The sequence below is a fragment of the Corythoichthys intestinalis genome, chromosome 15, assembly GCF_030265065.1.
Source record: "Corythoichthys intestinalis isolate RoL2023-P3 chromosome 15, ASM3026506v1, whole genome shotgun sequence".
Taxonomy (NCBI): Eukaryota; Metazoa; Chordata; class Actinopteri; order Syngnathiformes; family Syngnathidae; genus Corythoichthys; species Corythoichthys intestinalis.
The window spans coordinates 28663393-28685845 of record NC_080409.1 but is presented as its reverse complement, the minus strand read 5'-3'; the positions used below and the strand labels follow the sequence as shown (position 1 = coordinate 28685845).

At 40.8% G+C, this 22453-nt stretch overlaps 1 protein-coding gene across 3 annotated transcripts in view; it reads left to right on the top strand.

Annotated features, from left to right (window-relative positions):
• atrn (attractin) overlaps positions 1–22453 on the top strand; it is a 108906-nt gene that overhangs the window by 2419 nt on the left and 84034 nt on the right. For all 3 annotated transcript variants that reach the window (XM_057859582.1, XM_057859580.1, XM_057859581.1), the window contains exons 2-5: positions 14775–14858; positions 15541–15654; positions 18641–18769; positions 19011–19207. In XM_057859582.1, the coding sequence (XP_057715565.1) occupies positions 14775–14858; positions 15541–15654; positions 18641–18769; positions 19011–19207 (524 nt within the window). The remainder of the gene's footprint in view (positions 1–14774; positions 14859–15540; positions 15655–18640; positions 18770–19010; positions 19208–22453) is intronic.

Sequence of the window (22453 nt, the reverse complement as noted above, 5' to 3'; positions counted from 1 at the left end):
TTTTTTTATGTAAGTGGTAAATGGTGTTTTACTTGTATAGCGCTTTTCCACCTTTCAAGGCCCTCAAAGCGCTTTACACTATCTCGCCATCCACCTACTGGTGTCCCAAAAATGCATGGAAAAATCCCTCGCTTGCAGCGGTTGTTGCTCCGTGTCAGTGAGTCAGCTGTGCTACACGATGGCTGGAAGAGGTGAAACTCCAGCATCGAAGAAAACAAAATCGCTGATATGGGAATACTTCGGCTACCGAAAAGTTACTGCGGCTTAGAGGAGGAGGGCCAACCGACATGTAAAACATTTTTGCAAAGGGTGGCTGCCGAAAAGGCAATATACCTCCAATATGATTTCGTATTTATACAAAATTAAAGGTTAGTAAACGAAACACTGTCATGAACGTTTCCCACCAGCTACGAAACTTAACTCCAGCGTGTTGTTTAGTGGGTTAAGTGGTGGTAAAACATGTGTTTTTTTTCTCTCTGGCAACTGTCTTTGTTGAGAAAGAGTCCATCCATCCATCCATTATCTTCCGCTTGTTCCGGGGTCGGGTCGCAGGGGCAGCAGCTTTAACAGGGAAGCCCAGACTTCCCTCTCCCCAGCCACTTTAACCAGCTCCTCCGGCGGGATCCCAAGGCGTTCCCAGGCCAGCCGAGAGACATAGTCTCTCCAGCGTGTCCTGGGTCGTCCCCGGGGCCTCCTGCCGGTGGGACATGCCCGGAACACCTCTCCAGGGAGGCGTCCGGGAGGCATCCGAACCAGATGCCCGAGCCACCTCAGCTGGCTCCTCTCTACGCGGAGGAGCTTTGCCTTTCGGCTCAGCTCCTTCTTCACCACTACGGACTGGTGCAGAGTCCGAATTACTGCAGACGCCGCACCGATTCGCCTGTCGATCTCCTGCTCCCTCCTACCGTCACTCGTGAACAAGACCCCAAGATACTTGAACTCCTCCACTTGGGGCAGGATCTCATCCCCGACCCGGAGAGGGCACTCCACCCTTTTCCGACTGAGGACCATGGTCTCGGATTTGGAGGTGCTGATCTTCATCCCAACCGCTTCACACTCAGCTGCGAACCGCTCCAGTGAGAGTTGGAGGTCACGGCTTGATGAAGCCAACAGCACTAAATCATCTGCAAAAAGCAGAGATTCAATGCTGAGGTCACCAAACCGGACCCCCTCAACGCTTCGGCTGCGCCTAGAAATTCTGTCCATAAAAATTATGAACAAAATCGGTGACAAAGGGCAGCCTTGGCGGAGTCCAACCCTCACTGGGAACGAATTTGACTTACTGCCGGCAATGCGGACCAAACTCTGACACCGGTCGTACAGGGACCGAACAGCCCTTACCAAGGGGCTCGGTACCCCGTACTCCCGGAGCACCCCCCACAGGACTCCCCGAGGCACACTGTCGAACGCCTTCTCCAGATCCACAAAACACATGTAGACTGATCGGGTGAACTCCCATGCACCCTCGAGGACCCTGCCGAGGGTGTAGAGCTGGTCCACTGTTCCACGGCCGGGACGAAAACCACACTGCTCCTCCTGAATCCGAGATTCGACTTCTCGGCGGACTCTCCTCTCCAGCACCCCTGAATAGACTTTACCAGGGAGGCTGAGGAGTGTGATCCCTTTATAATTGGAACACACCCCCCGGTCCCCCTTCTTAAAAAGGGTGACCACCACCCCGGTCTGCCAATCCAGACGCACTGTCCCCGATGTCCACGCGATGTTGTAGAGACGTGTCAGCCACGACACCCCTACAACATCCAGAGCCTTTAGGAACTCCGGGCGGATCTCATCTACCCCCGGAGCCTTGCCACCGAGGAGCTTTCCAACCGCCTCAGTGACTTCAACCCCAGAGATTGTTGATTGTTGCCCTTCCCATGGGCTCACCACCTGTGGGAGGGGCCAAAGGGGTCAGGTGCGTAGGGAGTTGGGCGGCAGCAAAAGGCGGGGGCCTTGGCGGTCCGACCCCCAGCTGCTGAAGCTAACTCTCGGGACATGGAATGTCACCTCTCTGGCAGGGAAGGAGCCTGAGCTGGTGTGTGAGGCAGAGAAGTTCTGACTAGATATAGTCGGACTCTCCTCCACACACAGCTTGGGTTCTGGTACCAATCCTCTCGAGAGGGGTTGGACTCTCTTCCACTCTGGAGTTGCCCATGGTGAGAGGCGCCGGGCAGGTGTGGGCATTCTTATTGCTCCCCGGCTTGGCGCCTGCACGTTGGGGTTTACCCCGGTAGACGAGAGGGTAGCCTCCCTCCGCCTTCGGGTGGGGGGACGGGTTCTAACTGTTATTTGCGCTTATGCACCGAACAGCAGTTCAGAATACTCACCCTTTTTGGAGTCCTTGGAGGGTGTGCTAGAGAGCGCCCCCTCTGGGGACTCCCTCGTTCTCCTGGGGGACTTCAACGCTCACGTGGCCAATGACAGTGAGACCTGGAGGGACGTGATTGGGAGGAACGGCCCCCCCGATCAGAACCCGAGTGGTGTTCTGTTATTGGACTTCTGTGCTCGTCACGGTTTGTCTATAACGAACACCATGTTCAAACATAGGGGTCTCCATATGTGCACTTGGCACCAGGACACCCTAGGCCGCAGTTCGATGATCGACTTTGTAATCGTGTCATCGGACTTGCGGCCGCATGTTTTGGACACTCGGGTGAAGAGGAAGGCGGAGCTGTCAACTGATCACCACCTGGTGGTGTGTTGGCTCCGATGGCGGGGGAAGATGCTGGCCAGACCTGGCAGGCCCAAACGTATTGTGAGGGTTTGCTGGGAACGTCTGGCAGAATCCCCTGTCAGAAAGAGTTTCAACACCCACCTCCGGCAGAACTTCTCCCTTGTCCCGGGGGAGGTGGGGGACATTGAGTCCGAGTAGGCCATATTCCGCACCTCCATTGTTGAGGTGGCCGATCAGAGCTGTGGCCGTAAGGTGGTTGGTGCCTGTCGTGGCGGCAATCCCCGAACCCGCTGGTGGACACCAGCGGTAAGGGATACCGTCAAGCTGAAGAAGGAGGCCTATCGGGCCTTTTTGGCCTGTGGGACTCCGGAGGCAGCTGACAGGTACCGGCTGGCCAAGCGGACTGCGGCTTCGGCGGTCGCCGAGGCAAAAACTCGGACATGGGAGGAGTTCGGCGAGGCCATGTCGAGAAAGAGTGTGTAATGAAAACATGATACGAGTCATACACACATGCTTTTTATTGAAAATAATTATTTTTGTTCTAAAGGTAATGATGTTGAGCTGTGGATGTGGGGTTAGGCTCACCTAAAGGACTGCATTTTTTTAGATATTTAGAATATTTGTTATTTCTTGTGATTTTTTACAAAAATGTATTTTACCTTAACTGTATACTTATGTTCAATTTGCTAATATGTTTTAAAAAATAAAAATCCTGTTCAATGGATTTTTTTTTTTTTTTTATAAACCCAGATATCTCAAAGTAATACATTTTAGAGCTGTAATTGCAATACCATGAAACAGATATTTTGGCTTAAAGTTATCATACTGTCAGAATATCATACCGGCACATGCTTAATTTATTAACAACAAGTTAATAATTTGAAACCTATTCTCTAATAGCCCTTACAAATAATAGTGAAGACCCAAAGTTTTTTAAGTTGATCAAAAAAAAAAGTAATTGCATCTTACCTTAAAGAGATGTGACACTAGTCTACAATAGACAGTAAAATTTTGTTAGCATGGTAGACTTATAGCAATTGCTTGCTCTCCCTTATTGCATTCTGACACATCGACGCTCAATACCTTCATGAAGTTGAACCCACATCATACGCACATTTATAGAAAAATTATGTCATTTGTTTGTGCTCGTTTGTGCTGAAAAAAAAATTGTTTGTGCTGCTATCGTTTTTGAGATATTAGCAATTGTTATATAGGTCAATCTGAGGTCAACCAGCCCCCTATTTTGATTAAAAATGGTGTCAATTGTTTGTGCTAGATTTGTGCTGTAAAAAAAATTGTTTGTGCTACTATCGTTTTTGAGATATTGAGATAATTTCAAGTGATGACATCATGCAGCCCTCTCTGTATTGCAAAATGGACCTGAAATGGTGCCATTCGTTTATGCTACATTTGTGCTCGTTTGTGCTGTAAAAATTTTGATTTGTGCTGATATAGTTTTATATGTATTAAGATATTATTTTTGAGTGATGACGTCAATCGCAGCGAGTCTGTTGCAGCTGACAAAGCGTATACTCTCTCAATAACAGAGGGGTGTCTAGAGAACTAGCGCGAACGTAGCAGAAACGAATGGCACCCTTCGGGTCCATTTTGCAGTAAACGCATGTGCCTTCGAGAAGATTTGTCCCGAACTCTCAACGCATACACTCATTTCCAATGCGAATCGGCAGGCCCCAATGTTAACCCAAGAAGTGGCTCGCGAGCAAGTGGATTTTACTAGGCAGCTGTGTTATCTGTTTATGACCTTGCTTCAGAGAAGAAGCTGAGAGTTGCAGCAAGCCTTGTCAAGTCACCAAGACAAAATGAAAAATTAATAACTGTACCATGTACAATGAACAAATATATGGGAACAAATATTTTTACAACTTCAAGCAAATAGAAGAAATGATTACATAAAAAAGTGCCTTGTTTATCACATGGTGAAGACTACACAGAGGGTGCAGTTACGCTTTAGGCCGGAGGTGCCAGTTGCGAGTAAAAAAGTGATCAACTCCATATCGCACCTTTAAATGTTATTACTTAACTATACGTAAAAAATTTTCCTAAAATTCGAACAGAACAGAAATACTCTTTCCCAATAAAATTGTTAGGTTTTTTTTTGAAAATTGCAACATTTTTTTCCTCCGAATCCCCCCCCCCCCCAAAGAAAAGATCTTTACATGTCATAGATGTGATTCCTTTAACATGAACCATATTTATATAGGTACCTATTGTGAACAACTTGCAAAGTGCTTAAGAATGCAGATGATATAAATATGGAAAAACATCACATACTGTACATTTTCACCATTTAGGAAAAGCCCTACAAAAATGTCAAGTGCTTACAAGATTTCTTACTAAACACTTTTGTCATTAACTGATGTCCGGTTTATTTAGTCTTCAAAACATAAGTAGCATCATGTTTTAACATCTCTCAAATGAGCTAAAGCGTTGTCATGTGGTGTTGCAATTACGCCGTTTGTTTGCTTGGACTGCGCATCGACTTTGGAGCCACACTAGGGGTGAGCGCCGGGCCCGTCGAGGGAATTTGACTTTACCAGTGGGAAGCAACATCTCCTGTAGACTCCGTGTAGTCGCTAAGTTAGCGGGACAAGATGATATAAAATGGCAGAAAGCATTTTGGAAATGGAAACGAATTTAATTTCTGTACCATGGTCAAAAACGATCACGTTTACATTTTTTCTTGATTCCCATTGTACTGAATTAGTCACGTTTCAGATCAAAGCAGTCTTAATGTTTTTATATATATATTTTTTTTTTTACCGTTGATGCCTGTTGTTGCTAATTAGCATCATATTATGTGTATTATTTTTATCTTTTTTATTTTTATTAATTATTAATTCCTATTTATATATTTTTTTATGTATTTTAATTAACTTTCTCATCTTTCGCATCTACGTAAAGCAAAAACAAAAGATTCTTGATTTTATTTATTTTAGGGCTGTCCCAAACGACTAATTTTCTCCCAATTAGTCAGCCGACTATTTTTACGATTAGTCGACTAATCTAATAATTTAAAAAAATATATATATTTTTTTTTTCTAATTTAGCAATGAAATTTTTGTTGACGCTTATCAATTCACAAAAACATATTGGAACTTAAATTATTTATTAAAGTACAAATAAACACGTAAATAACAATAATAAATCACAAATAAACAATGAGTTCAAATGCTGATAGAATTAACTAGTGCAAAAGAATGGAATGTAAACAGAGCCAGAACACTGACTTCGCCTTTCCAACATGATTCAAAACAATTCTTAAAAAAACACCTAGCATTAATAGTATAGCATAGTACTATATATAAAAGTATTATAATCAGGGGTGCACATAATTTTTTTGCCCAGGTTCTCAGAGGAGGACCTGGAGATGTGACATGGTCCTCATTGAGCTTGAGAGCTGACCCGCCTGATGCGATAAAATTATGACAAGCTTTACTTAGAGCCAATTACCTTTAATTAATTATATAAACAATTAACGCTTGATTAACATCAACTGGCACAACAAAATTGCCATTACTTTGAAGTGAAATGTAAAGTAATAAACATAAAAGCACTAATTCAAAATAAAGGGCATTCATATGCGGCTCTCACATTAACTCCAAGCCTTTGTAAAAGTGGGATGTCCTCCTCATAAGAGCTCATTGAACGTGCATGTTTAGCTTTGTGAAATGCGAGCAAAAACACGTTTGTCAGCGCATGGCGCTGTTCTACAATAACTTTATTCCGCCACTTGTCCATAGGGCGAGTGGGGTCCTGTCTGACATCGATAGTTTGACTAATTGCCACATGCTCTGTTTTTTTTTCGTGCTTTTCAAAGTTTGGATGGCTAAAATTCTTTGACCCTACATAAAATGCACTGCTCTTATTAGCGACATTGGGATTCTCACGGCAAATGTTGCACCACATTTCCGTGCGAGCATCATTTGCTTCTAGCCATGGTACCTCCTGCAGCCACTTTTCAGCAAAAGTCCTTTTTTTCGGTAGCTCCGGTGATGTCTCTGTCGTCTGTCTGTCTTTTGACGGGGGTGGGGGAACACGGAAATAATTACTCAGTGGGGCCCGCCTCTTTGACATTTTGAGAAGTGATTTTCTCGTGTCCGCCGCAAATACAGTGGTCAGCTAGGCCTGTCGCGATAACAAATATTAGTGTGCGATAATTATTCTCATAAATTATTGCGATATGCGATATTATTGCGCCCCCCCAATTTTTTTTTCAACCAATTTACAATAACACAGTGAGAATACAGTATACATTCATAGATAAATTCAAAAATACTTTTTAAGAAATCACAACTAAAAACAATAGACCATACCTCTTACGTAAAAAACAACAACAATATTGATACCGCACAGCACCACAGAATAAATAAAATGTGTTGAAAAAAAAAAGAGAGAAAAAAAAATTGCACTTAATAACTTAAGCATTTAGGCAAATGAAAACTTTTCCCCGTCATAGCTTCTGCAATGGTGTTCCATAGGGATGCAATGATACAGTTAAGTCACGGTTCGGTACGATTTTTGATACGGGGGTCACGATTTTCGATCTGATTCAATACATTTAATGCTCTGTGAAAAAAAAAAAAAAAAATTAAATTTTTTGTTTCGTTTTTTTTTTTTTTTTTTTGCTAGCGAGCAAAAATTTAATTGCCATCATATAAACATGCATTTTAGTGCATAATATTTACTGTATGTGCTTACTTCTTACTGATCTGAAAAATGTTTGTACAAAAGTGCTGAGAACAATCTTTACTGTTTGTAAAGTGAGGCAAGGCACACTGTTGATTGCTACAGCTTTCTTAACAGCTAGGTTTACTACATGAGCAAGACATCCTATTTGTGGTCCGAATCCATCTGTGTCACGTACTGAATTAACAATATTTGCAACATTATCTGTAGTCACTGGTATGGAATGATTTGGCCTTCTTAACTTCCATTCAGTCATGACAGTTTAGAATTCATCGATGTAGTATACTGACTATGTAACCCATAATCACTCTGTGCTCACGTAGCCAATGGCATGGGACGAGCACATCTAATGTGCCATTTCATGATATCTAGTGTGTGCGCGCATTAAAAAAGTTAACAAGCGCCGCTGAAGTCACGTCTGCTCATTACCACACAAGACCAGCATATGACACAGCGCTCTTAATTTCATTCAGCTGTTTATTGTCAAAGCGAGGTTGTTCGTAGCAGCCTAGTCGGTAACAATGTTTTGGCGGACTTCGTTGTAAATATCCGGCGTTGTGCCGAAAAACAGCCACCCGCGTAAAATGTCACTACTGACGGGAGCGCCTACACGTCAACGACACCGGCGCGCTGTAGATGGTCCACAGTCACTCCGGAGCACTGATGCGGCCGGTATACGTTGAACAACAGGATATAATGGGAACGATTGGCTCCGGCGCTAGTTTTTGCCGGACTTGGAACGAAGATGCATTTTGCGCAGTTGGTAACGAGGAATCCGAACTTTTAACAGCACGTCTGCCGCACGCGCGCACGCACGTGCCCGCGAGGCGATAAATCGCAGCGGAAAAATTACCGCCTTCATTTTTATATATCACGCGATGAATGGAATTATTGCATATTGCGACAGGCTTATGGTCAGCCATTGGTACGCAAAAGCGTATGGAAGCCGTTGAGGGCCAGCGCGTTTGTCTATGTCCGGTACGCATGCGCGCATGCGGACCACTTATGTGCACCCCTGATTATAATAATTATTCATTGCCAATCAGATTTTTCATAAAGGGTGTCATTTTAAAGGCTTAGTGTAGAATCTGAATTCTGAAGTATGTGGGATTAACTTCAGAAATCGCTATTTATATGACGAACATGACATGCTTTTATTTTGAAATGTTCACCGGAAGTACGTTCGCTAAACCGCTAACTCCAGCTTTACATTCCGAAAAAAAAGCAATTTTTGTCATTGCATGTAGTGTCAATAATAGATTTTTTTGGTCATTTTTTTCATTTGCAAATGCTGTTAACCAGCGATTTTTCATGTCTGAAGTGTCACCTTTTAACCGCAAGTTTGCTTTCACGAGACGACTGCCAAAGTTTTATAGCAGGCTAAAGTAAGTTGCCTTTTTCCCCCATTCACCTCAGTGTAGCAGTGCTAACGTTACAGTGTTTAATATAGATGTGTTTTCTTATTTTGTATGTCTGAACTTTAATTCTACAGCGTGTTGATAAGAGAAAGGAACTCGAGACTCATATGCCATCAGCACGCACGCACCAATGTATGCACGCACGCACCAATGTATGCACGCGCGCACGTGCGCAGCTATAAAAGGCAGCCGTGAAAATTACCGCCCTCATTTTTATTTGCCGTGCGATAAATGGACTCATTGCATATCGTGACAGGCTTAGCAACTTCAATAAAACATGTCATTAGTTAGTTAGATTGACTTACAAACTGGGTGATGGCGCTTTGGGTGTTTATTCACGGCCGACGTACAGCCAAGCTTGGCATTGAAGAGACAGGACACAAGAGTGTTCCCTCCTTTGTTTCTTTGAAATAAGTCAATGTTTTGGACACTCTGGTGCGCTTTTTTTGGCTTTGTGCCGCTTTCCCCGCTTGCATACAGAGCGTCAAACATTCTGAACTTTCCACGCATATATTTTTTAACCCTTCATTAACCGTCGACGGGATGTTGTGCTCATCGACGGATTTACGTCATCGATGACGTCGACGATGTCGACTAGTCGGGACAGCTCTAATTTATTTATTTATTTATTTATTTTTTTTTTTTGGAATTGGGCATGCATTTCTGGAACAATTTAAACAGTATACATTATTATACAGAACAGACCATGAATACAACTCTGGTAAGCCCGAATGTTTTATGGAATGGTTTTATTTCCTCTCATGCTTTTTTATATCACTGTAAAGTATGTTGAATTGTTTTTGTGTATGAATTGTGCTCTATAAACAAACTTGCTTCAACTTGCTCAGTAGACATTGGAAACATTGAAGATGACCACGATGAATGCACCAACTTAAAGGAAAGAGATGTACCTTTTTTTTTTTTTTTTTTTTATAAGAGTAGACAAGACCTAGTATAATTTCATGTGAAATACGATTGCATAAATTATTTGAGTATGCAAATCTCACATCTCTTGGTAATGGAGAAAATAATGTTTAAAGTAAGCAAATGACACCGCTTACAAGCATAGCCACTGTGTGACGAATGTGATACATACAGGCTTTATTTAATCTGTGAAAACATAGCGCTGTGGAGTGATGAGGGTGTAGAATAAAAACTTACTAATGCTAACTCTCAATTTTAGCTCAGTAGTCACTGCTGCATAAAACACCAAGTAGCACTGGTCCGGAATGTGCTCCAATACAGCAGGTATCATACATTTATTTAGAACACTGCAAAAACTCAAAATCCTATTAGGATTTACATCTTAGACTAACTTAAAACTTAACTAGAACTTAAAAATAGCTTGACACAAATGGAAATTCTATTGAAACACGTGGGGAAAACATCTAACTTTTAAGTGATGTGTGTTATCAAGCGTAATGACATTTTTAGGTAAGAAATATATATACCGTAATTTCCCGAATATAACGCGCACTTTTTTCCCCAAAATCAACTTGTAAACTCATGGTGCGCATTATAAACGGGTACATGGATGGAGACAGAAATATATATGTATTACATATATATATACAAACCGATTTTTTTTCATTGACACGGCCACGTTGTGTTGAAGAAACGTATGCGGCGACCCGTTGCCGACCATTACGGTACGTGACGTCACCGTTTTGTTTCGGTAATACTTCACTCTAATCGGCCGAATGATTTCGTCTGTGTTAAATTCTGCTTTTTTCACTCTTCTTAAAGCACAGACTTTAGTTTCTTGAACTCATTTGAGTCGACGTTTATTGCAGCTCCGCAATTCGGACCATAACAAATGTAAGGACACACACTTCCTGTGTCCGTCAACTCTATCGGTCCCTCGGGAAACTCAAACCCAAATAACAATAGTTCCTTTTGTTACTGTCGTGTTGACAGCTATGAGCTCTCACGGATTTCCGACTTACGTTCTCACTTTCATTTTACCGTATCAATCCATGGAAGAAACATTTATTCATCATGAGGAAACGAGCAAGTTATACAGCAGCCTTTAAAAGAAAAGACACATCTGTTTTGTTTTCTCCTAGATTCTGGTAAGCTGGAGAAGTTGTCAAATCATATTATTACCGTAAATATTGTCAGTTTACGGTAATGTTTTGAACTACCAATGTGCTATGCCTGTGCTGTGTTTCACTAGTCAGTAAAATGACATCTCTGTATCTGTACACAAGCTCTGTTTTCTTCTAAAATTAGGGTGCGCGTTATAAACGGGTAAAATAATTTTCCCTAGATTTTACAAGTAAGTTTGGGGTGCGCATTATACACGGGTGCGCCTTATATTCGGGAAATTACGGTATATGGCGGAAAACACAGACAAGACTGAAAAAGCAGTTTCTGCTCTTGCACCCCTCTTTAAAATAAACTGCTGTATTTTAAGCCAAAAGAACTGTTGTGTTTGACGGAACAATATGTCTATAAGCTGCCGTAGCAGTTTTATGGCGCACTATGCTCCCGAACTACTTTTATTTTGTCCGTTTTACCCTGAAGACCCCCGTTTACAGACGTCGCGCAACCGCTTTTGTTTCAACCTAGCCATAAAAACACGGTAATTATATTTATTATTCAAAATGTCTGTCATTTTTAGCTTAGAATCATTAATTGATGTCTAATATTTAGTTTAAAAAAAAAAAAAAAAAAAAAAAAAACGACTTAAAAAAATTATTCACTCGAATATTTTAAAATTTGAAACAAATGACGTCATAATGAAAAATTTGGCGTCTGTAAAAAAGTCCTGGATACAGTATCTACTAGAGGTGTGCAAAATTTCCGATTCTTAGATTATTCGCGATTCGGCCGTGGAAGATTCGAGAACGATTCACAAACATCCAAATTCCGATTATTGAAATATGCCAAGTAAAGCGGAAGTACAACACACTCAGCGCGCCGCGCGGACTTCGGGACGGAACGGAGCGGGAGTAGCTAAACATTATGCTTCTCATTAACCGGCCCCTCGGGTAATGCCAACGCTCAACTCACGGCTCTAGCTCAACTCATGCCACGAGATAAAAAAACACAACAACATACCTGACTGCTGCCGAAAAGCTGCTACAAGTACAGCTAAGCTACATAATGTTACGGTAGATATCATTTATATAGGACTAGATGGATTATAGACTCGATAGCGGTAGCAGCACATCTGCAAAAAGCTAGATGCGGGCGTTAGTAAACGGCCGCCATCTTAAAGCAGTAAACTTCCCTGCAATGCTGTTGTAGCGAACCTTCCAAGCAAACCTAATTAACTTTTTATCTAAAATACTCCTAAATCGGTAAAATATTGACTTGAATCTATCTTTAAAATAGTTTTAAAACTTTCACATGTCAAAAGTAGACAAAAGGGAAATTATGGAATAACGGGAGCAATTTTAACAACTTTAACGGTTGATTCACAACATTAAATTAATTGAATGTAGTTTAAAGCTGCTGATACAGAATGGGGACTGGAGTTTTTTTATTTAATGTTATTTTTGTATATTTGTTTACTGCTATATGTTAACTTGATACTGAAATAGTAGTTTGGTTTAGCCCAGTACTTCTCAAATGGTGGGGCGCGCCCCCCCAGGGGGGCGCAGAGCGATGCCAGGGGGGGCGCGAGTGACCTCGGGGAACATGCTTTTTTTTTTTTTTGCCGTACTAGAATAAAGTGTACTTGCACATCCACTCCGTGGGTGGCAGTGGCGCTCTCATTTTCAATGTGCGTGCAGTATTTTTGAAGTAAGCAAGAGCACACGGAAGAGACTCATGCAGAGCTGGACTCACGCAGCGACCCACTGTCTTCTTCGGTTCTCACGTGTCCGGCCGAGAAGTGCCGTTTTCGGCTTGGGATCGTCACGACCACCGCCCTCACCTACGGTTCTCCCTGGGCCGCCGAGAATGCGCTTTTTTCGGGCCGTTTGCCTTTGACTTGTAATATAGTGGAAAATGAGGAAAGACCACTGTTTACTGAGTATAAAAATGATTATAGCGGAGAAGCCAAATCAGCTAAGACGCCATTTAAAGACATTAGACCTCAATCTCATTGATAAGCCGCTTGACTATTTTTCAGCGAAAATGTGCCGAATACTGCCAATTTTCACAATCGTCCCGCTTTGTCAGTGTTATATCAGTAAACCAGTGAGCACTGTGGTGAATCAGCGAAAATAAAAACTTTCCTTCTGTCCAAAGACCCCCCCCCCTTCTATTCAGTTTATTATTATAAGTTGATCTGTTACTTTTTTTCTTTAATAGAAAAAAAAGGACACAGTGTTAGGCTGAGGCGTACTTATAATAGTAATATAGACGAAAGATACTATTTACAGTGGCGGCAGAGAGTTGGGGGGGGCGCGAAACATTTACGTCTTCCTTGGGGGGGGCGTAACAGAAAATAATTGAGAAGCACTGGTTTAGCCTGAGAGTATTTTTGAACAATTTTGGAACTAATGTACAAAACTTTATTTAAAAAAAAAAAAAAAAAAAAAAAAAAAAAAAGGAGGGGGGTGCATCAATAATCGTTTTATAATCGAATCGGAGCCTCTGAATCGTAATCGTAATCGAATCGTTAGGTGCCCAAAGATTCCCAGCTCTAGTATCTACCTCATAACTATTGCTTAATTGTATTTTTTTCTTTTTGTTACTGTCGCATTTTCCCTGATATGTTAGATGATAAATAATCGATCCAAACAAAGAAAAATTGAAAAATAATGTTTAATACGTTAACTATATGAAAAAGAAAATCTCAACCACTCCTTGTTGTCTGCGATTTCTGCATCGCGACCCTGGGTATATCACCATGTTTCACCCATAAAATCCCCCCAAAATCCGGCTGTGGCCATTCACAGCTGTGTCTTGACACTCGGTGATACATGCTACATAGTTTTGGATCGAAACAAGGTATGTACGCGATAATATCTCGTTAAAATCGTGACGTCTTTAATTCTGCTCTTGCGTGTTGTCGCCTCTAGATAGGGTTTTGCTGTTTGAAAAACATTTTTTTAAAAAATGCCTTCCTGTTAAAAAAATGTCTTCCCCCAGAAAATTGAGATTTTAAGCTTTCCAGTGATGTATCACACATGCATATCAGGCAATTTTGAAAGTTGGCCAGATTGGGGGTCTCCGAGTGGGACTTCTAGTCACCTGAGTGTTTTCCGCCATATCTATTTTTTTTAAATAAGATCTAGAAGTTTTTTGAGTGAAAGCAGTGAATTAGTCTTTTTTTTGTTCTAGTCACATCTGAGATTTAATTGTTGGCTGTTTTCAACAATGTACATCGAAAATGAAGACATTGATTGACTGAAAATGGTTCAATATTAGATGAAATGTCTTGTTTTCTCATGTATATTAATAATTTTTCTTTACCTATTAAAAAAAAAGTTTAATCCGATTACTCGATTAATCGATAGAATTTTCAGTCGATTACCCGATTACTAAAATATTCGATAGCTGCAGCTGTAATGAAGTGTCACAATTCCCACTTGTGTGTTCACCGCCAGCCTGGCATGTCACTCTAAATAGCAGGTTGCTACTATTAACAGAAAAACAATGTCAAATTAATTGATTTCTTAGCTTCCAGTGGATGTAGTTGTCTTCACTAATGCCTGCTAGTGCTAGCAAAGCAGCTTTATGGTAGCACGTTATACATGTGTGTTCTTTTGAAGTCTAGTGTTGTCCTTGAGGGAGACAGGAGTTGGTGCTTCCAGGGGAGTAGAACTACAGGATCACATCAGAGTAGGAGAGATTCTATGCATAAAAAGCAGAGCTATGTAGGACCGTGGGTTTCAGCGGGTCCTACTGGCAGACGGAAGAGATTCGACAATTTCTGAAAGTTGAATGGTTCACAAAACCACCCCTGAAATGTTCTTAACGATGGAATGACCACATGACATGATTCAAAGCTAAAAAAAAGTGAACTTTGTTTGTCAGGCCCCATTTAAGAGATTATGTTCTGTGTTTATGTCCTCCAGGCTCACTGAGCCCTCCGGCTTCCTTTCGGACGGACCTGGAAACTACAAGTACAAGACCAAGTGCACATGGCTTATAGAAGGACGGTGAGTCCTGTTTGAATTGCAACTCCACGACTTGCATGAACACAGATTTTCATGTTTTCTTGATCAAAAATAAGTAAATTGACATCTGGAGTGGCACATGTAATTTTGTTGTCAAGGCCACAAATTCTATTCTATTCTATTCTATTCTATTCTATTCTATTCTATTCTATTCTATTCTATTCTATTCTATTCTATTCTATTCTATTCTATTCTATTCTATTCTATCCTATTCTATGCCGAAAGAGGGCTTTTGAACGGGGTTGTGACTGCGGTATAACAGATACAATTCAATTTAGTGCTCGGCGATATGGAAAAAAAAATCTTCTATCGTGATTGTGATACGTCAGGATAAAATACATTTTTAATTCTTTGGTGAAAAATTATGTAACAATTATGACAGCATTCACCCCCACTCACTTTATTTTTGAATAGACAATAAACTGACCTGCCACAAATGTTAAATGCATTAATCAACGTATAAGTGTTGCTGGAACCTGAAACTATCCAGTTTAAACAGAAGCAGCACAGTAGCATAGATTTTTAAAATTGTTGTACATTTGTACAATGACATGCATGTTACAATGCAATCTTCTCAAAAAGTGTGAGTCTCATGGAAATCAGAATTTGGAAACTCCCGAATGGAAAAATAACAAATACCTAACTTGAAGCTTTTTTCTTTTAGTCCCAATTCCATCCTTCGGTTGCGCTTTGAGCATTTTGCCACCGAATGCAGTTGGGACCACCTTTACGTCTATGATGGAGACTCCATCTACGCTCCTCTGCTGGCCGCATTCAGGTACTCTTGTTAGGCCCGCCTTCAAAGAATACTAGTCAAAATGGACTGAACGTTTATCGTTGTCAGTGGCAATCAATGAGTAAAAAAATATGTTAGTGTCGAAGTCAAGGTTTGAGTTAATTATACGAGCCACAGTTTGAGGATTAACACTGCACTTTAGATTAAAAACATTAACCATGAACATTAACCATTGAATATGAATCTTTTGAGGTTTAAAATTAATACAACTGAACTGTACTTGAGTAATTCACTGTAGCAGATTAGTGTCAAGACGGGTGTCAAAGTCATCCCTTTGGAGGGCTATAATGTCTGCCAACTAGGGTTACCACAATTCATCAAAAAACTGACTAACTAAATGATTATCAACTGAATTGACACCTATTATTAGTACTATTTATTTGTAATTTTAATTATTTTGTTATTCATAAAAAACAAAAAAGAACATAAAAAATATATTAAAATATTGTTTTTATTTTATTATTTGTATTCAATTTTTGCTGTCATTATTTAAAAACAAAAAAAGGGAAAAACCGTGAATCTCCTTTTTGCTTTATTTTTAATTTTTCTTTTCATTGAAAAAGAAAAATGGTATCTAATACAGAAAATAGTCTTGATCATTTTTCATCTTTAATATTCTTTAAAAACAAAAATTGGTAAACGTAGTATTTTTTTGTTCTTTTGTTTTTAAACAAAAACAAGTTTTGAGGATTGTTTATTAAAAAAATTTAAAGATTTTTTTTTTTTCAAAAAAGAAAAAACAGTGGCCTTTTTCTGTGATTTCTGTAGTTCTTGATCTTTCATTGAGCACAACATAAATATAATTTAAGTTTTATTTTGGCGAGAAACATAATTTTACTTAAAGATACACGATAATATCGGTCGCCGATAATTATCGGCCGATAATGGCAATTATGACATCACACAGATAATCCAGATAATAAAAAAAATCAACCGATAATGTTATCCGATAATTATATACTTGATTTAGCCTCCAAATGTGCACAACCGAAGAATTCAGCACGCCGCCTCCTCAACCCCTCCCCTCTCTGAAGCCCCTGAGGGAGGAGGGGTTGAGGAGGTGGAGTTACACGACAAGAAATAGTTGAATATTATGGCGGCTGTTACTAAAAAAACGACGCTCTCGCCATCTGCGAAACATGTACCGCAGAAGTTCCACGAGGCCGAAAGAAAGCGTCCTCATTCAAAACCACTAACCCAGCATCCATTTAAAACTGCATCACAAAGATTTTTGGAACGAATACGAGGCTGCTGCTAGCGGGAATGCTAAAGCTATTGTAAACACAAGCTAAACTATAAGACTACGGGGCTTGTGACAATACAGAGTCGGGTTGTTTGGGAAAGCAGCCCAAGGCGGGTGGTAAACTCGCATCTAAGGTTAAACACCGGGACGACTGGAGACCGATAATCTGCAAGTAGCCGTCTTCCGACGGAGCCTGCCGCTCTGGCCGGTCCGGCAGGCCGCAGCCTCGCCGTTGGCGGGGCGGGCAGAGCCCGGTTCCCCGGTTCAGGACCTCCAGCGAACACCCCGGTTTCTCGAGCGTTCCCCCACGGCGTGCGAGCAGAGCCAGGCCCCGAATACGCCGCGGCGAACCGGCCGGTGCGGGCGGATTATCCGGTACGAATGTAGCCGCCGCCGAGATGAGACACGATTTTTTTTTTTTTTTTACCGAAATGACCCGAGAGCCAAAGCCCTGGATTAAAAAAAATAATGCAGTTAAACGACCACTATTCTTCATGAAAAACATACCAATCACATTAGATGATGAAACACGTTAGATGATAATTTAAACATGGAAAAAACAAAGTCAGCCAGTCAATAATACATTCAGTATGTAAAATGATGAGCGGTCAGATGACTTTGTAATGCTGGCTTTATTTTCGGCTTAACAAAACTCAGGCACAAAACAACGCGCACGGAGATGCGAGCTCCAACTCCATCCAAATAGTACTGCCTTGTATCAGTTTAGCTGCTGTAAAGCAGATGTCGTGAGTGCCGCAAATGTAAACAAAGCGCTGCAGAATGGGTACATGACATCTCGCTCTTTTGAGTTATCATTTTCACAAGGTGCAACAAAGCATATAACATTAGCAATCACTTTTCAAATTAATTTAACTTATTTGTCTGCTCAATTATAGTCACAGTAGATAATCAAAACTTATTGGCAGTTATTAACACTTATCACTTTAAATATGCACATTCCTGTTGTACTGAAATAACAATAATCTGTAGCCACAAATATTCAAAATCTTTTCTTCCAAGTTTTTTTATTTTTTTATTTTTTTTTTTAGAATTAAGTATAATAATGTATTGCTTAAAATAAGGCTGTTAAGAATTTTTTCAGCCAGCTACTTTTCTTCCAAGAAATCTGAGAGAAATACACTTGAAGCGCTGGCAGATAATTTCACTTATTTCCAATAGATTTACACTTAAAACTGACTAGTTTTAAGGAGGTGTGTTTTGCAGTGTATTAATGTTATATATGTTAGGAATGGCTTTCTTTTAAAGGCATTTTTGTGCAACTTAGGTATTTACTCTGTAAGTAATTGTTGCCAAAAGTTTACCATTACACAATGTCAGACAATCTGTCATTATTTAGATGTTGGAATTGAATACTTGTTTTGTTTATTTTATGTTGAAAAAAAGAGCAATAAATTATATTTTTGCACATTAATATTTTCTTTTTTGTATACTTTAAAATTGTACATAAATCTTTCAATAGAATTATCGGCTTGACATTATCGGTTGGAAGGAGGAGGAAATTATCGGTTATCGTTATCGGTTGAAAAATTTATTATGGTGCATCACTAATTTTACTTTACTTTTTACCAAATTACACGGCCGGCTGGATCTGGCCCCCCGGGCCATGAGTTTGACACCTTTGCACTAGCGGGGTCCCTCATACCACTGGTGAGACTTGTAATACTTTATGAACCACTGCGCTAAGCCATTTGTTGTTATTTTCAGCGGTCTGATCATTCCCGAGGGTTCTAACAACGAGACTGTTCCCGAAGTGGCGTCGCAGTCGGGCTTCGCTTTGCTGCACTTCTTCAGCGACGCCGCCTACAACCTCACCGGATTCAATATCTCCTACAGGTGACCAATGGGGACTAAAAGTGCACTCTGTCAATCATTAATTTAAACAGCTTCTGTTTGTTTTCACGCTGGAAGTCAAAAGTTGAGCTTTAAATGCTCACTATTCCCCGTTATTTTTTTTTTTTTCCCATTCATTCCACAAGCGCAGATGTGAGCGTCAATAATTCATCCGACAGCCTGTGATGTTTTATTCACAGTTTGCTTTTCAGCAACACATGCTTGTGTTTGTGTGTCGTGTTAGGGTGAACACGTGTCCCAACAACTGCTCGGGTCGTGGCGAGTGTCGCCCGGACATAGCCACGGGGTCATCGCGCTGCCTCTGCCCAGACGGTTGGAAGGGGGACGCCTGCGATGTGCCCTATTGTCTCCAGGACTGTGGATTCCCCCAGCGAGGACGCTGCCGGAACAAGACTTGCCACTGCTCGCTTGGTTGGCAAGGTAAACCACTCGAACAAAAACTATTTTGGTTGAAAACTACCAAAATACTACCATGTTATCACAAGCGTTGCCAAGTCATTCACTGCCATTTACAGTGATAGACTTTAAAATCTATCCCGTCCCAGAGTAATTAGTTACCCAGCAAAGTAACTGACCGTTAACCAGTGCAAATTTCTGAAATTATATGTTGGACTTACTGCACAATAAGCAGAACACGGTCACTGTCCTTAAATATTCTGTAAAGTTTGAGAACGCTACCTTTGAAATTCCTTGGCCCGTCGCCATTATCGTTGCCTTGTTGTTTGCTAGAGCGTGCGCTGGCTCAGGGCATGAGCCACCCACCTAGCCAATCATCATCGCGTTTGCAACAGCGTCACTATCCCCTTACCCCCAGCCCCGCCACCCCCCCGCTCTGCTCTCTCTCAGCCGATGTGTGACAAAATCAGACAAGTTTCGCTTCATTTAACCAAATTGTACTAACGCGCCCCTTCACATCTTCAATAACGGTAACAGCGTTGCAAAGATGGGAAAAGTAATTAGATTACTCACTACTGAATAAATTACGCCGTTAGAAACGCCTTTATACTATCACAGCGGTATTAACAACACTGTTAGTTGTTGATGTGTTTTAGTTTTAATGTATGTATTCATATGTTGATGTTACTGGGTGGTCAATGTAAAAACAGTTGTTTTTAGATCAAGTATGTTTTTTCTGTCACTGTCAATGGCACTCCATGAGTTAAATACAAGCAAATAAAGATGACTGGCTACATTACTGAAGATTCATGTCACGTAAAGCAGGGGTTTTCAACCCAGTCCTCAAGGCACACTGTGGGTCCTGGTTTTTGTTCCAGCCGATCCAGCAGAGACAGTTGAACCAATGAGGCTTCTGCTAAAACAAGCCACACCTGACTGCAATCAACTGATTGCACTTGTAAAACACCAGATTGGGGAAAAAGTGTTGTCATCTTGTTTGGTAAGAATGAAATCCTGCACCCACAGTGTGCCTTAGTGGAATAGGTTGGGGACCCCTGACGTAAAGCACTAACAGGATTTGGGATAAAAGGAAACCTTCCAAAATAAAATGCGTTATCACAACTTTGCTCACAAAAAGATGCTCAATACTGACTTGAATCCAATCAAACCAAAAGGAAAGGTTGAAACCTTGAAGTAGAAAGCTATATAAATAAATGCAGCTTATGATGAGTGTCATTAAATACAAGCAGAACTCATGATATTGGGCAGATTACAGAAGATTCAAGTTATAATAAGCTGGAATGGGATCAAAACTCAACATTCCAAAATTAAATGTGAAATAGGCAGTAAAGTTCCAATTTATCATCCTTTCCTTGCAAAAAGATACTCAGTTTTGACTAGATTAGAGTCCTATCAAACCAAAAGGGAAGGTTTCAGAGTGCTCCATTATGTGGCCTGTGAATTTTGGCAAACATGATTACCGGTAAATATTATCAGGCAGTATCAAAATATCAAAAATATCAAAAGCGGTGACATAACTAAAATAATAAAAGACGATTAACACCCCTTTAGAAACCAAAAAGTACAAAAACTACCACAAGAAAAGCAGTAGTAAACAGCACCACCTGTTCGGTATGGAAGTGGAAACCTACCAAAATATAACTTCACTTCACAAAATACAGTGCTGGCCAAAAGTATTGACACCCCTGCAATTCTTTCAGATAATGCTCAATTTCTCCCAGAAAATGCAATTATAAATGCTTTGGTAGAAATGTATTCATGTCTTTTGCTTGCAATGAAAAAACACAAAAGAGAATGGAAAAAAATTAAATCATTATCATTTTACACAAAACTCCAAAAATGGGTCCGACAAAAGTATTGGCACCCTCAGCCTAATACTTGGTAGCACAACCTATAGACAAAATAATTGCGAACAACCGCTTCAGGTATCCATCAGTGAGATTCTTACAATGCTTTGCTGGAATTTTAGACCATTCTTCTTTGGCCAACTGCTCCAGGTCTCTGAGATTTGAAGGGTGCCTTCTCCAAACTGCCATTTTCAGATGTCTCCACAGGTGTTTTATGGGATTCATGTCTGGACTCATTGCTGGCCATTTTAGAAGTCTCCAGTGCTTTCTCTCAAACCATTTTCGAGTGCTTTTTGAAGTGTGTTCTGGGTCATTGTCCAGTTGGAAGACCAATGACCTCTGAGGGAGACCCAGCTTTCTCACACTGGGCCCCACATTATGCTGCAAAATTTGTTGGTAGTCTTCAGACTTCATAATGCCATGCACACGGTCAAGCAGTCCAGTGCAAGAGGCAGCAAAGCAACCCCAAAACATCAGCGAACCTCCTCTATGTTTGACTGTGAGGACCGTATTCTTTTCTTTGAAGGCCTTGTTTTTTTCCTGTAAACTCTATGTTGATGCCTTTTCCCAAAAAGCTCTACTTTTGTCTTCTAAAACGTTTTTGGCTTACTCAGCTAGGTTTTGATAAACTCCAGTCTGGCTTTTTTATGTCTCGGGGTCAGAAGTGGTGTCTTCCTGGGTATCCTACCATAGAGTCCCTTTTCATTCAGACTCTGACAGATAGTATTGGTTGACACTGTTTTACCCTCAAACAGCAGAACAGCTTGAACTTGTATGAATGTTAGTCGAGGTTCTTTATCCACCAACCGCACATTTTTTTGTGGAAATCTCTCATCAATTTTTCTTTTCCGTCCACATCTAGGAAGGTTAGCCAAAGTGCCATGGGCTTTTTACTTATTGATGACACTGCACACGGTAGACACAGGAACATTCAGGTATTTGGAGATTGACTTGTAGCCTTGAGATTGCCCATGCTTCCTCACAATTTTGCTTCTCAAGTCCTCGGACAGTTCTTTGGTCTTCCTTCTTCTCTCCATGCTCAATGTGGTACACACAAGGACACAGTACAGAGGTTGAGTCAACTTTAATCCATTTTAACTGGCTGCAAGTGTGATTTAGTTATTGCCACCACTTGTTATGTGCCACAGGTAAGTAACAGGGTTTGTTAATTACACAAATTAGAGAAGCATTACATAATTTTTCAAAGGGTGCCAATACTTTTGTCCGGCCCATTTTTGGAGTTTTGTGTAAAATGATAATGATTTTTTTTGTATTCTCTTTTGTGTTTTTTCATTGCAAACAATATAAATGAGCAATATTACTACCAAGGCATTTGTAATTGCAATCATTTTCTGGGAGAAATTGAGCATTATCTGACACAATTGCAGGGGTGCCAATACTT